At 49.3% G+C, this 19,858-nt stretch overlaps 1 protein-coding gene across 1 annotated transcript in view; it reads right to left on the reverse strand.

The window, feature by feature from the left end:
* STARD10 (StAR related lipid transfer domain containing 10) overlaps positions 1–16,276 on the reverse strand; it is a 61,970-nt gene extending 45,694 nt beyond the window's left edge. The window contains 1 exon segment of the mRNA XM_075337656.1: positions 15,887–16,276. Coding sequence (XP_075193771.1) covers positions 15,887–16,045 — 159 coding nt within the window. The 5' untranslated portion in view covers positions 16,046–16,276.
* Between the last annotated feature and the right edge of the window lie 3,582 nt (positions 16,277–19,858).

The raw sequence follows: 19,858 nt of genomic DNA on the forward strand, positions 1-19,858 counted from the left end.
TTGCTGATACTTGTAGTCCCCGTGTAGCCGATGTAGCTAATCCTCTGCTGTAGTGCAGACTTGCTGATACTTGTAGTCCCCGTGTAGCTGCTGTATCTACTCCTATCATGTGGTGCAGACTTGCTGATACTTGTAGTCCCCGTGTAGCTGCTGTATCTAATCCTCTGATGTGGTGCAGACTTGCTGACACTTGTAGTCCCCGTGTAGCTGCTGTATCTAATCCTCCGATGTGGTGCAGACTTGCTGACACTTGTAGTCCCCGTGTAGCTGCTGTATCTAATCCTCCGATGTGGTGCAGACTTGCTGACACTTGTAGTCCCCGTGTAGCTGCTGTATCTAATCCTCCGATGTGGTGCAGACTTGCTGACACTTGTAGTCCCCGTGTAGCTGCTGTATCTAATCCTCCGATGTGGTGCAGACTTGCTGACACTTGTAGTCCCAGTGTAGCTGCTGCATCTAATCCTCTGATGTGGTGCAGACTTGCTGATACTTGTAGTCCCCGTGTAGCCGATGTAGCTAATCCTCTGCTGTAGTGCAGACTTGCTGATACTTGTAGTCCCCGTGTAGCTGCTGTATCTACTCCTATCATGTGGTGCAGACTTGCTGATACTTGTAGTCCCCGTGTAGCTGCTGTATCTAATCCTCTGATGTGGTGCAGACTTGCTGACACTTGTAGTCCCCGTGTAGCTGCTGTATCTAATCCTCCGATGTGGTGCAGACTTGCTGACACTTGTAGTCCCCGTGTAGCTGCTGTATCTAATCCTCCGATGTGGTGCAGACTTGCTGACACTTGTAGTCCCCGTGTAGCTGCTGTATCTAATCCTCCGATGTGGTGCAGACTTGCTGACACTTGTAGTCCCCGTGTAGCTGCTGTATCTACTCCTATCATGTGGTGCAGACTTGCTGACACTTGTAGTCCCCGTGTAGCTGCTGTATCTAATCCTCTGATGTGGTGCAGACTTGCTGACACTTGTAGTCCCCGTGTAGCCGCCGCACACTCTGCATCGCGTCTTCGCCGTGTGACGCTTCTCAGTAAGGGCAGATTGTTATTTCCAAACATTTCCAGACAATCCTCCTCCGCAGGTTTCTCCAGATCCAAAAATACTCCGCTGTCAGCTCGCAGCGTGTGCTGCCGGGGGCGGCAGGGTTGAGGCGGGCGTCATCCCCCCACCCGCTGGCGTCACCCACCACAATGCACCATAGAGACCGCCGGAGAGCGCCCCACCTGCTCCACCGCACACCCCATAAAGAGGGACCCCAACAGGTCACAGCCCGGGCCATGTACAGGGGGAAGCTATGTCACCTTGCATTGCTGCTGGAGTTCCTATATGCAGCCCCCCATGCTCTACACTGCAGCTCTGCTCCATACATGCACATTGTCTATTGGAGTCTGAGGTTGTCCAGCTCATCCCAGTCTGCTGCTCTGCGCTCCCCCATGCTCTACACTGCAGCTCTGCTCCATACATGTATATAGTCTATTGGAGTCTGAGGTTGTCTGCTGCTCTGCGCTCCCCCATGCTCTACACTGCAGCTCTGCTCCATACATGTACATTGTCTATTGGAGTCTGAGGTTGTCCAGCTCATCCCAGTCTGCTGCTCTGCGCTCCCCCATGCTCTACACTGCAGCTCTGATCCATACATGTACATTGTCTATTGGAGTCTAAGGTCATCCAGCTCATCCCAGTCTGCTGCTTTGCCCTCCCCCATGCTCTACACTGCAGCTCTGCTCCATACATGTATATTGTCTATTGGAGTCTGAGGTCATCCAGCTCATCACAGTCTGCTGCTCTGCGCTCCCCCATGCTCTACACTGCAGCTCTGCTCCATACATGTATATAGTCTATTGGAGTCTGAGGTTGTCTGCTGCTCTGCGCTCCCCCATGCTCTACACTGCAGCTCTGCTCCATACATGTACATTGTCTATTGGAGTCTGAGGTTGTCCAGCTCATCCCAGTCTGCTGCTGTGCCCTCCTCCATGCTCTACACTGCAGCTCTGCTCCATACATGCACATTGTCTATTGGAGTCTGAGGTTGTCCAGCTCATCCCAGTCTGCTGCTCTGCGCTCCCCCATGCTCTACACTGCAGCTCTGCTCCATACATGCACATTGTCTATTGGAGTCTGAGGTTGTCCAGCTCATCCCAGTCTGCTGCTCTGCGCTCCCCCATGCTCTACACTGCAGCTCTGCTCCATACATGCACATTGTCTATTGGAGTCTGAGGTTGTCCAGCTCATCCCAGTCTGCTGCTGTGCCCTCCCCCATGCTCTACACTGCAGCTCTGCTTCATAAATGCACATTGTCTATTGGAGTCTGAGGTTGTCTGCTGCTCTGCCCTCCCCCATGCTCTACACTGCAGCTCTGCTCCATACATGTACATTGTCTAATGGAGTCTGAGGTTGTCCAACTCATCCCAGTCTGCTGCTCTGCGCTCCCCCATGCTCTACACTGCAGCTCTGCTCCATACATGTACATTGTCTATTGGAGTCTGAGGTTGTCTGCTGCTGTGCCCTCCCCCATGCTTTACACTGCAGTTTTACTTAGGTGATCTGTGAAGCTGGTGCCCCTTCCATGCTTTACACTGCACCCCTGCTCCTTCAGATCGGTTGCTCTGTAGACGCACAGGCTCAGTATGGGATCACTCCTGCTGCTCTGCGCTCATAGGTAGTGCTCCGTTCTGGTTTCCGCATCCACAGATCTGACTTTCGGCCTCGTGACGTCATGTAAGAAATCCGGTCAGCGCAGGTACGTGAGGAGCAGTGATCCCTCCGGGCCACCGCGCTCCTGGTGCGAGATGAGAGGACGCTGTGCAGGATCCTGGAGGCAGAACATTACACAGGAGCAGCAGAAACAGCGCCACCTCGTCTCTGCAGGTCACTGCTGGTACCAACACGGTCATCAGATAAAAGCCATGTGGACAAGAGAATACCTGGCTGCGGGGGGAGGCCGCCAGAAGGACCCCTCACCTCTGAAGAACCAGAGAGCACAAATCCGACCCGGCCAAGCCCCATTACTAATACACAGTCCAGATCCTGATCCAAGCTATAGTCGTCCAGTCTATCACATGGAGCAGTTAGAAGACCAAGCGCTAGCCACCCACCACCAATACATGGTCAACCAGACCAAGCGCTAGCCACCCACCACCAATACATGGTCAACCAGACCAAGCGCTAGCCAGCCACCACCAATACATGGTCAACCAGACCAAGCGCTAGTCACCCACCACCAATACATGGTCAACCAGACCAAGCGCTAGCCACCCACCACCAATACATGGTCAACCAGACCAAGCGCTAGCCACCCACCACCAATACATGGTCAACCAGACCAAGCGCTAGCCACCCACCAATACATGGTCAACCAGACCAAGCGCTAGCCAGCCACCACCAATACATGGTCAACCAGACCAAGCGCTAGCCAGCCACCACCAATACATGGTCAACCAGACCAAGCGCTAGCCAGCCACCACCAATACATGGTCAACCAGACCAAGCGCTAGCCAGCCACCACCAATACATGGTCAACCAGACCAAGCGCTAGCCAGCCACCACCAATACATGGTCAACCAGACCAAGCGCTAGCCACCCACCACCAATACATGGTCAACCAGACCAAGCGCTAGCCACCCACCACCAATACATGGTCAACCAGACCAAGCGCTAGCCACCCACCACCAATACATGGTCAACCAGACCAAGCGCTAGCCACCCACCACCAATACATGGTCAACAAGACCAAGCGCTAGCCACCCACCACCAATACATGGTCAACCAGACCAAGCGCTAGCCACCCACCACCAATACATGGTCAACCAGACCAAGCGCTAGCCACCCACCACCAATACATGGTCAACCAGACCAAGCGCTAGCCACCCACCACCAATACATGGTCAACCAGACCAAGCGCTAGCCACCCACCACCAATACATGGTCAATCTCTTAGGACCAGCTCTAGGAGTCCACCCTATCCTAATACATGGTCCAGTCCTTCGGAGAAGCTCTAGGAGTCCAGCATCGGTCCTTGGCCTCTCCTTAGGATACCACACTTGCCCCAGACCTGCCTCCCGGTCCAGCACTCAGCAGTTTCAGGGGTGGAGGAGACGTTATTGGAAAGTTTCTTCTTAAGTGGCAGAACCGGTTTGTCTTGGCGTTATCCGGCTCGGCCAAAACACACAGGAATCGCACGTACTTAGTCCAAGCACAGAAAGTGATGACTAAAGGACTGGAAACCCCGACAGGTGACCCGGCGTCACTGCGTCCTAGGTCACCAGAACCACTTATTAACTGGTCTCACCAGTGCAGTCACTGCTTACTGCTATTTAAAGGGACAGTACACCTGCAGAAGATCTCCCCTCCATTTGAATACAACCTATGACTTTAATAGCGGCATCTTTCTGGGAGTTTTCAGTAAACTACATCCAGACGCGGCTCTAAATGGGTTTATTTAATAAAGAAATCTGCAGAGCTGAACTCGTGATCACCCCAGACCTGCCCATCACCGGGAGCGAAGAGGAGCTGCCCACAGACACTGTGCAGACACCCTGCAGAGGGCACACCGGCTGCGGTGCGGACACTCCTGCAGAGGGCACACCGGCTGCGGTGCGGACAATGACTCACAGGGGGCGCTGCAGCCTCTGTGCTGGAGGTCTGTGATGTCATCATCCCGCACTGCCACATCATGTACGACTGATGTCATCACACACGGGGACAGGATGAGCAGAAGAGAAGGACACGTACATATTACTGCTACACATGTCACACATCATACATACTCACCCAGCATAGCCAGAGAAGAGGACATGTACATATTACTGCTACACACGTCACACATCATACATCATACATACTCACCCAGCATAGCCAGAGAAGAGGACACGTACATATTACTGCTACACACATCACACATCATACATACTCACCCAGCATAGCCAGAGAAGAGGACACGTACATATTACTGCTACACACATCATACATCATACATACTCACCCAGCATAGCCAGAGAAGAGGACACGTACATATTACTGCTACACACATCATACATCATACATACTCACCCCGCATAGCCAGAGAAGAGGACACGTACATATTACTGCTACACACATCATACATCATACATCATACATACTCACCCAGCATAGCCAGAGAAGAGGACACGTTCATATTACTGCTACACACGTCATACATCATACATCATACATACTCACCCAGCATAGCCAGAGAAGAGGACACGTACATATTACTGCTACACACGTCATACATCATACATCACACATACTCACCCAGCATAGCCAGAGAAGAGGACACGTACATATTACTGCTACACACGTCACACATCATACATACTCACCCAGCATAGCCAGAGAAGAGGACACGTACATATTACTGCTACACACGTCATACATCATACATACTCACCCAGCATAGCCAGAGAAGAGGACACGTACATATTACTGCTACACACGTCATACATCATACATACTCACCCAGCATAGCCAGAGAAGAGGACACGTACATATTACTGCTACACACATCACACATCACACATCATACATACTCACCCAGCATAGCCAGAGAAGAGGACACGTACATATTACTGCTACACACGTCACACATCATACATCATACATACTCACCCCGCATAGCCAGAGAAGAGGACACGTACATATTACTGCTACACACATCACACATCATACATACTCACCCCGCATAGCCAGAGAAGAGGACACGTACATATTACTGCTACACACATCACACATCATACATCATACATACTCACCCAGCACGGCCAGAGAAGAGGACACGTACATATTACTGCTACACACGTCACACATCATACATACTCACCCAGCATGGCCAGAGAAGAGGACACGTGCATATTACTGCTACACACGTCACACATCATACATACTCACCCCGCATAGCCAGAGAAGAGGACACGTACATATTACTGCTACACACATCACACATCATACATCATACATACTCACCCAGCACGGCCAGAGAAGAGGACACGTACATATTACTGCTACACACGTCACACATCATACATACTCACAAAGCACGGCCAGAGAAGAGGACACGTGCATATTACTGCTACACACGTCACACATCACACATCATACATACTCACCCAGCACAGCCAGAGAAGAGGACACGTGCATATTACTGCTACATACATCACACATCATACATACTCACCCAGCACAGCCAGAGAAGAGGACACGTACATATTACTGCTACACACGTCACACATCACACATACTCACCCAGCAGAGCCAGAGAAGAGGACACGTACATATTACTGCTACACACATCATACATACTCACCCAGCACGGCCAGAGAAGAGGGCACGTACATATTACTGCTACACACATCACACATCATACATCATACATACTCACCCAGCATAGCCAGAGAAGAGGACACGTACATATTACTGCTACACATGTCACACATCATACATCACACATACTCACCCAGCATAGCCAGAGAAGAGGACACGTACATATTACTGCTACACATGTCACACATCACACATCATACATACTCACCCAGCATAGCCAGAGAAGAGGACACGTACATATTACTGCTACACATGTCACACATCACACATCATACATACTCACCCAGCATAGCCAGAGAAGAGGACACGTACATATTACTGCTACACACATCATACATACTCACCCAGCACGACCAGAGAAGAGGACACGTACATATTACTGCTACACACGTCACACATCATACATACTCACCCAGCATAGCCAGAGAAGAGGACACGTACATATTACTGCTACACACGTCATACATCATACATACTCACCCAGCATAGCCAGAGAAGAGGACACGTACATATTACTGCTACACACGTCATACATCATACATACTCACCCAGCATAGCCAGAGAAGAGGACACGTACATATTACTGCTACACACATCACACATACTCACCCCGCATAGCCAGAGAAGAGGACACGTACATATTACTGCTACACACATCACACATCATACATCATACATACTCACCCAGCATAGCCAGAGAAGAGGACACGTACATATTACTGCTACACACATCACACATACTCACCCCGCATAGCCAGAGAAGAGGACACGTACATATTACTGCTACACACGTCACACATCATACATCATACATACTCACCCAGCATAGCCAGAGAAGAGGACACGTACATATTACTGCTACACACATCACACATCATACATCCTCACCCAGCATAGCCAGAGAAGAGGACACGTACATATTACTGCTACACACATCACACATCATACATCATACATACTCACCCAGCATAGCCAGAGAAGAGGACACGTACATATTACTGCTACACACGTCACACATCATACATCATACATACTCACCCCGCATAGCCAGAGAAGAGGACACGTACATATTACTGCTACACACATCATACATACTCACCCAGCATAGCCAGAGAAGAGGACACGTACATATTACTGCTACACACGTCACACATCATACATACTCACAAAGCACGGCCAGAGAAGAGGACACGTGCATATTACTGCTACACACGTCACACATCACACATCATACATACTCACCCAGCACGGCCAGAGAAGAGGACACGTACATATTACTGCTACACACATCACACATCATACATCATACATACTCACCCAGCACGGCCAGAGAAGAGGACACGTACATATTACTGCTACACACGTCACACATCATACATCATACATCATACATACTCACCCAGCACGGCCAGAGAAGAGGACACGTACATATTACTGCTACACACGTCACACATCATACATACTCACAAAGCACGGCCAGAGAAGAGGACACGTGCATATTACTGCTACACACGTCACACATCACACATCATACATACTCACCCAGCATAGCCAGAGAAGAGGACACGTGCATATTACTGCTACATACATCACACATCATACATACTCACCCAGCACAGCCAGAGAAGAGGACACGTACATATTACTGCTACACACGTCACACATCACACATACTCACCCAGCAGAGCCAGAGAAGAGGACACGTACATATTACTGCTACACACATCATACATACTCACCCAGCACGGCCAGAGAAGAGGGCACGTACATATTACTGCTACACACATCATACATCATACATCATACATACTCACCCAGCATAGCCAGAGAAGAGGACACGTACATATTACTGCTACACATGTCACACATCATACATCACACATACTCACCCAGCATAGCCAGAGAAGAGGACACGTACATATTACTGCTACACATGTCACACATCATACATCACACATACTCACCCAGCATAGCCAGAGAAGAGGACACGTACATATTACTGCTACACACATCATACATCATACATCATACATCATACATACTCACCCAGCATAGCCAGAGAAGAGGACACGTACATATTACTGCTACACATGTCACACATCACACATCATACATACTCACCCAGCATAGCCAGAGAAGAGGACACGTACATATTACTGCTACACACATCATACATACTCACCCAGCACGACCAGAGAAGAGGACACGTACATATTACTGCTACACACGTCACACATCATACATCATACATACTCACCCAGCACGGCCAGAGAAGAGGACACGTACATATTACTGCTACACACATCACACATCATACATCATACATACTCACCCAGCACGGCCAGAGAAGAGGACACGTACATATTACTGCTACACACATCACACATCATACATCACACATACTCACCCAGCACGGCCAGAGAAGAGGACACGTACATATTACTGCTACACACGTCATACATCATACATACTCACCCAGCATAGCCAGAGAAGAGGACACGTACATATTACTGCTACACACGTCACACATCATACATACTCACCCAGCATAGCCAGAGAAGAGGACACGTACATATTACTGCTACACACATCACACATCATACATACTCACCCAGCATAGCCAGAGAAGAGGACACGTACATATTACTGCTACACACATCACACATCATACATCATACATACTCACCCAGCATAGCCAGAGAAGAGGACACGTACATATTACTGCTACACACGTCACACATCATACATCATACATACTCACCCAGCACGGCCAGAGAAGAGGACACGTACATATTACTGCTACACACATCACACATCATACATCATACATACTCACCCAGCACGGCCAGAGAAGAGGACACGTACATATTACTGCTACACATGTCACACATCACACATCATACATACTCACCCAGCATAGCCAGAGAAGAGGACACGTACATATTACTGCTACACACATCACACATCATACATCATACATACTCACCCAGCATAGCCAGAGAAGAGGACACGTACATATTACTGCTACACACGTCACACATCATACATACTCACCCAGCATAGCCAGAGAAGAGGACACGTACATATTACTGCTACACACGTCACACATCATACATCATACATACTCACCCAGCATAGCCAGAGAAGAGGACACGTACATATTACTGCTACACACGTCACACAACATACATACTCACCCAGCATAGCCAGAGAAGAGGACACGTACATATTACTGCTACACATGTCACACATCATACATCATACATACTCACCCAGCATAGCCAGAGAAGAGGACACGTACATATTACTGCTACACACGTCACACATCATACATACTCACCCAGCATAGCCAGAGAAGAGGACACGTACATATTACTGCTACACATGTCACACATCACACATCATACATACTCACCCAGCATAGCCAGAGAAGAGGACACGTACATATTACTGCTACACACATCACACATCATACATCATACATACTCACCCAGCATAGCCAGAGAAGAGGACACGTACATATTACTGCTACACACGTCACACATCATACATCACACATACTCACCCAGCATAGCCAGAGAAGAGGACACGTGCATATTACTGCTACACACATCACACATCATACATACTCACCCAGCATAGCCAGAGAAGAGGACACGTACATATTACTGCTACACACGTCACACATCATACATCATACATACTCACCCAGCATAGCCAGAGAAGAGGACACGTGCATATTACTGCTACACACATCATACATCATACATACTCACCCAGCATAGCCAGAGAAGAGGACACGTACATATTACTGCTACACACGTCACACATCATACATACTCACCCAGCATAGCCAGAGAAGAGGACACGTACATATTACTGCTACACACATCACACATCATACATCATACATACTCACCCAGCATAGCCAGAGAAGAGGACACGTGCATATTACTGCTACACATGTCACACATCATACATCACACATACTCACCCAGCACGGCCAGAGAAGAGGACACGTACATATTACTGCTACACACGTCACACATCATACATCATACATACTCACCCAGCATAGCCAGAGAAGAGGACACGTACATATTACTGCTACACACGTCACACATCATACATACTCACCCAGCATAGCCAGAGAAGAGGACACGTACATATTACTGCTACACACATCACACATCATACATACTCACCCAGCATAGCCAGAGAAGAGGACACGTACATATTACTGCTACACACATCACACATCATACATCATACATACTCACCCAGCATAGCCAGAGAAGAGGACACGTACATATTACTGCTACACATGTCACACATCATACATCACACATACTCACCCAGCATAGCCAGAGAAGAGGACACGTGCATATTACTGCTACACACATCATACATCATACATCACACATACTCACCCAGCATAGCCAGAGAAGAGGACACGTGCATATTACTGCTACACACGTCACACATCATACATACTCACCCAGCATAGCCAGAGAAGAGGACACGTACATATTACTGCTACACACATCACACATCATACATACTCACCCAGCATAGCCAGAGAAGAGGACACGTACATATTACTGCTACACACATCACACATCATACATACTCACCCAGCATAGCCAGAGAAGAGGACACGTACATATTACTGCTACACACATCACACATCATACATCATACATACTCACCCAGCATAGCCAGAGAAGAGGACACGTACATATTACTGCTACACATGTCACACATCATACATCACACATACTCACCCAGCATAGCCAGAGAAGAGGACACGTGCATATTACTGCCACACACATCATACATCATAAATCACACATACTCACCCAGCATAGCCAGAGAAGAGGACACGTGCATATTACTGCTACATACATACCATGGCCAAAAGAAAAAGGACATACACGTCAGGCATCACATATACCATGCTGATACATACACACATCACATATACCATGCTGATACATACACACATCACATATACCATGCTGATACATACACACATCACATATACCATGCTGATACATACACACATCACATATACCATGCTGATACATACACACATCACATATACCATGCTGATACATACACACATCACATATACCATGCTGATACATACACACATCACATATACCATGCTGATACATACACACATCACATATACCATGCTGATACATACACACATCACACTGATACACAAAGCGTAAACTTCCCATTAGTCGCACATGATATGGACACACGCATCACTGCTCCAGACGTAATGTGCTCTCTTGTGATACTAATTCCATATACGCTCCTTCTACTGATACAGGAGGCCCCGACATATCACACAGCACTGACACCGCAGTACAGACACACACCAATACACAACTACACACATCACACAGCACTGACACCGCAGTACAGACACACACCAATACACAACTACACACATCACACAGCACTGACACCGCAATACAGACACACACCAATACACAACTACACACATCACACAGCACTGACACCACAGGACGGACACACACCAATACACAACTACACACACATCACACAGCACTGACACCACAGGACGGACACACACCAATACACAACTACACACACATCACACAGCACTGACACCACAGGACGGACACACACCAATACACAACTATACACATCACACAGCACTGACACCACAGGACGGACACACACCAATACACAACTACACACACATCACACAGCACTGACACCACAGGACGGACACACACCAATACACAACTATACACATCACACAGCACTGACACCACAGGACGGACACACACCAATACACAACTACACACATCACACAGCACTGACACCACAGGACGGACACACACCAATACACAACTATACACATCACACAGCACTGACACCACAGGACGGACACACACCAATACACAACTACACACATCACACAGCACTGACACCACAGGACGGACACACACCAATACACAACTACACACACATCACACAGCACTGACACCACAGGACGGACACACACCAATACACAACTATACACATCACACAGCACTGACACCACAGGACGGACACACACCAATACACAACTATACACATCACACAGCACTGACACCGCAGTACAGACACACACCAATACACAACTACACACATCACACAGCACTGACACCGCAATACAGACACACACCAATACACAACTACACACATCACACAGCACTGACACCGCAATACAGACACACACCAATACACAACTACACACATCACACAGCACTGACACCACAGGACGGACACACACCAATACACAACTACACACACATCACACAGCACTGACACCACAGTACAGACACACACCAATACACAACTACACACATCACACAGCACTGACACCGCAATACAGACACACACCAATACACAACTACACACATCACACAGCACTGACACCGCAATACAGACACACACCAATACACAACTACACACATCACACAGCACTGACACCACAGGACGGACACACACCAATACACAACTATACACATCACACAGCACTGACACCACAGGACGGACACACACCAATACACAACTACACACATCACACAGCACTGACACCACAGGACGGACACACACCAATACACAACTACACACATCACACAGCACTGACACCGCAATACAGACACACACCAATACACAACTACACACATCACTGACACCACAGTACAGACACACACCAATACACAACTATACACATCACACAGCACTGACACCACAGGACGGACACACACCAATACACAACTACACACATCACACAGCACTGACACCGCAATACAGACACACACCAATACACAACTACACACACATCACTGACACCGCAATACAGACACACACCAATACACAACTACACACATCACACAGCACTGACACCGCAATACAGACACACACCAATACACAACTACACACATCACACAGCACTGACACCACAGTACAGACACACACCAATACACAACTACACACACATCACACAGCACTGACACCACAGGACGGACACACACCAATACACAACTACACACACATCACACAGCACTGACACCACAGGACGGACACACACCAATACACAACTACACACATCACACAGCACTGACACCGCAATACAGACACACACCAATACACAACTACACACATCACACAGCACTGACACCGCAATACAGACACACACCAATACACAACTACACACACATCACACAGCACTGACACCACAGGACGGACACACACCAATACACAACTACACACATCACACAGCACTGACACCACAGGACGGACACACACCAATACACAACTACACACATCACACAGCACTGACACCGCAATACAGACACACACCAATACACAACTATACACATCACACAGCACTGACACCACAGGACGGACACACACCAATACACAACTACACACACATCACACAGCACTGACACCACAGGACGGACACACACCAATACACAACTACACACATCACACAGCACTGACACCACAGGACGGACACACACCAATACACAACTATACACATCACACAGCACTGACACCACAGGACGGACACACACCAATACACAACTACACACATCACACAGCACTGACACCGCAATACAGACACACACCAATACACAACTATACACATCACACAGTACAGACACACACATCATACAGATACATCCACAGGTGACACAGACAACGCTGCTCCAGAAGTGAACTATCCATACATTACACAGAACACTCGCGCCCTCACACCCAGTGAACGGAGGCCGCCCCGGCATATTATACATTATTCCGCCATTCTGACCTAATTTCCTGGAACCCGGGTGTCACCCTGAAACTACAATGGCCCTGGCAGGCGCGGTAACAGGTGGAGGCGGGTACAACCACTCCTGCCCACGTGTAGGGGGCACAAGGGGTCTCCTCTATACACACACATTGTACTCAGCAGGATTCGGCCGGTGGATACACACGAATGATGGGAACGGATACAAAGTAACCAATGAGTTCATACTGGGTATCTGTGGGGTTGGATGTACAGGACTCAGGACCTGGTCCATAGAGCCAACACGGCACCTGTCAGTGAGCGGACACATTACACATCTGACCCCACAGACACCCTGGTCCATAGAGCCCACTCGGCACCTGTCAGTGAGCGGACACATTGTACATCTGACCCCACAGACACCCTGGTCCATAGAGCCCACACAGCACCTGTCAGTGAGCGGACACATTGTACATCTGACCCCACAGACACCCTGGTCCATAGAGCCCACTCGGCACCTGTCAGTGAGCGGACACATTACATATCTGACCCCATGGACACACAGTAATGGGGCTCAGTACCTGGTCCATAGAGCCTACTCGGCACCTGTCAGTGAGCGCACACATTACACATCTGACCCCGCAGATACCCTGGTCCATAGAGCCCACTCGGCACCTGTCAGTGAGCGGACACATTACATATCTGACCCCACAGATACCCTGGTCCATAGAGCCCACTCGGCACCTGTCAGTGAGCGGACACATTGTAAATCTGACCCCACAGATACCCTGGTCCATAGAGCCCACTCGGCACCTGTCAGTGAGCGGACACATTACACATCTGACCCCACAGATACCCTGGTCCATAGAGCCCACTCGGCACCTGTCAGTGAGCGGACACATTACACATCTGACCCCGCAGATACCCTGGTCCATAGAGCCCACTCAGCACCTGTCAGTGAGCGGACACATTACACATCGGACCCCACAGATACCCTGGTCCATAGAGCCCACTCGGCACCTGTCAGTGAGCGGACACATTACACATCTGACCCCACAGACACCCTGGTCCATAGAGCCCACTCGGCACCTGTCAGTGAGCGGACACATTGTACATCTGACCCCACAGATACCCTGGTCCATAGAGCCCACTCGGCACCTGTCAGTGAGCGGACACATTACACATCGGACCCCACAGATACCCTGGTCCATAGAGCCCACTCGGCACCTGTCAGTGAGCGGACACATTACACATCTGACCCCACAGACACCCTGGTCCATAGAGCCCACTCGGCACCTGTCAGTGAGCGGACACATTGTACATCTGACCCCACAGACACCCTGGTCCATAGAGCCCACACAGCACCTGTCAGTGAGCGGACACATTGTACATCTGACCCCACAGACACCCTGGTCCATAGAGCCCACTCGGCACCTGTCAGTGAGCGGACACATTACACATCGGACCCCACAGATACCCTGGTCCATAGAGCCCACTCGGCACCTGTCAGTGAGCGGACACATTACACATCTGACCCCACAGACACCCTAGTCCATAGAGCCCACTCGGCACCTGTCAGTGAGCGGACACATTACACATCGGACCCCACAGATACCCTGGTCCATAGAGCCCACTCGGCACCTGTCAGTGAGCGGACACATCGTACATCTGACCCCACAGATACCCTGGTCCATAGAGCCCACTCGGCACCTGTCAGTGAGCGCGCACACTGGGTCCTCACCTTGATCTTGTGCAGCGCCCTCTCCTCCTCCAGGATCTGCACCCACACCGTGATCCCGGACTTGTTGTAGGTCTGGGTCCAGCCGGCCTCGGAGTGACACTCCGTCCTGAAGTTCTGGAAGTCGCGGTCATCTGGGATCTGGACGCTGTCCCTGGCCATGCTGCTGGCGGTCACCGGTGCTCACAGTCTGGGGCTCTGCTCAGGCTGCACGTCCATATGGCGGCAGCCCTGGGAGCCTGGAGGCAGCGGAGCCGGTTCTTCTGGTGCAGCAGGTCCGGGGGGGCTCAGCACCTGCGGATTCCTGGAGAATGGCGGCCGAGCACCGGGGAGATGAGGAGATCCAGCGGAGGAGCCTGGAAGACAGGGCTATGTGCCTATATTACTATGTACATAGAGTGCCCCCTCCCACACAGTGCACACACCCCCCAGCCACATCTGCCGGCCTCTGGGTCCTACTGCCGCCTGCTCACAGGCTGCACAGAGCTCTGGGCTGCAGAGCTGACACTTCATCCATGCGGGCTTTATTCTGTACTGCTGCCTTGGATTTGGGGTGCAGGATATTAAAGGGCAATACACAGCAAGATAACAGCAGAGATCTATTCTATGTCTTCCCACTGACAAGCTGTGTGATTGCTGTCAGTGAATAGAAACATCTGGCTGCTCACACCGCTGCAGAGCATAAGGCGAGGTCAGGGCCGGGGTACTTCAGTCAGATACCTCGGGACCCCCAGACCAAGGAAGATGGATCAGTGGACAAATCTCCAATCATAGGAGACAAAGTGGACAAGAGCCCGGCTTCTAATCATAGGTGACCAAGTGGACAAGAGCCTGGCCTCCAATCATAGGTGACCAAGCGAACAAGAGCCTGGCCTCCAATCATAGGTGACCAAGCGAACAAGAGCCCGGCCTCCAATCATAGGTGACCAAGTGAACAAGAGCCCGGTCTCCAATCATAGGTGACCAAGCGAACAAGAGCCTGGCCTCCAATCATAGGTGACCAAGTGAACAAGAGCCTGACCTCCAATCATGGGTGACCAAGTGAACAAGAGCCCGGCCTCCAATTGTGGGTGACCAAGTGAACAAGAGCACAGCCTCCAATCATAGGTGACCAAGTGAACAAGAGCCCGGCCTCCAATTGTGGGTGACCAAGTGAACAAGAGCACAGCCTCCAATCATAGGTGACCAAGTGAACAAGAGCCCAGCCTCCAATCATAGATGACCAAGTAGACAAGTGCCTGGCCTCTAATCATAGGTGACCAAGTGGACAGGTGCCTGGCCTCCTTTCATAGGTGACCAAGTGAACAAGAGCCCTCCAACCATAGGTGACCAATTGCCCAGCGTCTAGTGAACAGCTAACTATCCAATCCATGCAAATAATTGGGCCAATCACTGCTGACCTAGTGGGTAAGTGCTCCAGCTTCTGCACTACATAGGTACATTTCTTTTCTTACCGTAGGAATAATGTGGGCAAAACGTCCAATTCTTGGTGGATAAATGGGCAAGAGTTTGGCTCACTATTGTCCAATTGGCAAACACCCAGCTCCTGATGACCAGGTCAAGGTTTGGACTCAGGTGACCAAGTGGGCAAGTATTGAACATGTCCAATGCCTGGTGACCAAATGAGCAACAGTTCTGGAATCTGCTGTCCAAATGGCCAAACTGGATAATCCCTTGTGATCCAATGGTCAAATATTTGGTCCCTGATGACTAAGTGGGCAAGACTGATGTAATGGGTGACAACTTGTGGCAAATGCCCAGTGTCTGGGATTCCGGCTGCCATCAAATCCCCCCATCAGATTAGGCACTGTAGAAAGGAAAGGGTTAATCCATCTCCCCCTGTAGTACTATAAAGCCCAGAGTTCCCAGAGCCTGGTTTATATAACATCAGCACAGAGTACTCTCAGCATCCTCCACCCCCTGGAATCCTCCCCTCTGAGGGGGTCGGCCATGTCCCTGCAGTTCAGTCTGTAGTTCTGGCATTCTACTCATGAACCAGAAGGCTCAGGATGAGCACAGGTAGAAATCCGCACCAGTAAAGGAGCTGCACCTGCAGCCGGCCCCTGTGGAGAAGGTTACGGAAGAGTCATCTCAGCCCAAACAGGTAAAACCTGCGCAGCCCCAGGGATTAAAATATCATTCCACCCTGAGAAGTGCGCGAATCCGAGCGTCCACGTCACCCGTGGGCCGGCCACCAAACCACTAACCCCATATGTGCTGGACTCCTCTATAGTACAGAAGTAATAATGGGGTCTGCACTGGTCTGAACTCCCCTCCGGTCCCATCAGAGGCTCAGGTTCCTGCTCTGTCCCCCATACTTTACTCTGCTGTTCTACTCCTTTACAGTACAGTTGTAATTAGTGACTCCCGCTCAGCTGCATTGTATAATGGGGTCTGCACTGGTCTGAACTCACCTCCGGTCCCATCAGAGGCTCAGGTTCCTGCTCTGTCCCCCATACTTTACACTGCTGTTCTACTCCTTTACGGTACAGTTGTGATTAGTGACTCCCGCTCAGCTGCATTGTATAATGGGGTCTGCACTGGTCTGAATTCACCTCAGGTTCCTGCTCTGTCCCCCATGCTTTACACTGCAGCTCTGCTCTATTACCATACACTTGTGATGAGTGACTCCAGCTACATTACACTGTCTGTGCAGATGTAGGAGTCTAAAAACTGATACCTGGCTTATAAATGATCCCTCTTGCTTTACCCTGCAGCTCTGCGTGGTCAGATTGGCTGATGAGCTCAACAGGCAGTCAGCACATGAGAATTACAATACAAAAGGTACTCAACATCTGAGGGGAGGAGCCTAAATGGGGAGGAGAAACATGAATGAGAAGGGGGGCCTATGCAAGGGGTGGGGTCTATGAAAGGGGGAGGAGCCTGTTTGCATATTGAATGCTACTTCAGTGCATTTTTTCTATATACTATTGTGAATGCAGTGCAAGAATCAATTGATGCCCTTTAATCCATCACTCTATATTAAAAATAGACCTACTATATTTTATATTTCGAAAGGAGGAGCCTTTATGAAGAGGAGGGGCCTGTATGAGGGAGGAGCCTATGTGAGGGGGAGGAGCCTGCACAGTTGGACACTCACTTCCTGTTGATGATGTGTCTGAAGGTGAGGACAGTGAACCGCAGTGATTGAACGTGGAGCTCGCGGGACGTCACAATCTCCCATGAGCATCAGCAGGGAATATAAAGGGGAATGAGAAGGGGTTGTCCGAGCAGCACAGAACGCCTTTTACAGGGGTTTTTTTTTTATAGCTATAGTTATTTGACATATCAGAATGCAGCTCTAGAGGATAACAAAAGATGTAACAGCAGAATAGTGACTGCAGCTCTGGAGGATAACAAAAGATGTAACAGCAGAATAGTGACTGCAGCTCTGGAGGATAACAAAAGATGTAACAGCAGAATAGTGACTGCAGCTCTGGAGGATAACAAAAGATGTAACAGCAGAATAGTGACTGCAGCTCTGGAGGATAACAAAAGATGTAACAGCAGAATAGTGACTGCAGCTCTGGAGGATAACAAAAGATGTAACAGCAGAATAGTGACTGCAGCTCTGGAGGATAACAAAAGATGTAACAGCAGAATAGTGACTGCAGCTCTGGAGGATAACAAAAGATGTAACAGCAGAATAGTGACTGCAGCTCTGGAGGATAACAAAAGATGTAACAGCAGAATAGTGACTGCAGCTCTGGAGGATAACAAAAGATGTAACAGCAGAATAGTGACTGCAGCTCTGGAGGATAACAAAAGATGTAACAGCAGAATAGTGACTGCAGCTCTGGAGGATAACAAAAGATGTAACAGCAGAATAGTGACTGCAGCTCTGGAGGATAACAAAAGATGTAACAGCAGAATAGTGACTGCAGCTCTGGAGGATAACAAAAGATGTAACAGCAGAATAGTGACTGCAGCTCTGGAGGATAACAAAAGATGTAACAGCAGAATAGTGACTGCAGC

This window comes from Anomaloglossus baeobatrachus, chromosome 2 (genome assembly GCF_048569485.1).
Source record: "Anomaloglossus baeobatrachus isolate aAnoBae1 chromosome 2, aAnoBae1.hap1, whole genome shotgun sequence".
NCBI classification, from domain to species: domain Eukaryota; kingdom Metazoa; phylum Chordata; class Amphibia; order Anura; family Aromobatidae; genus Anomaloglossus; species Anomaloglossus baeobatrachus.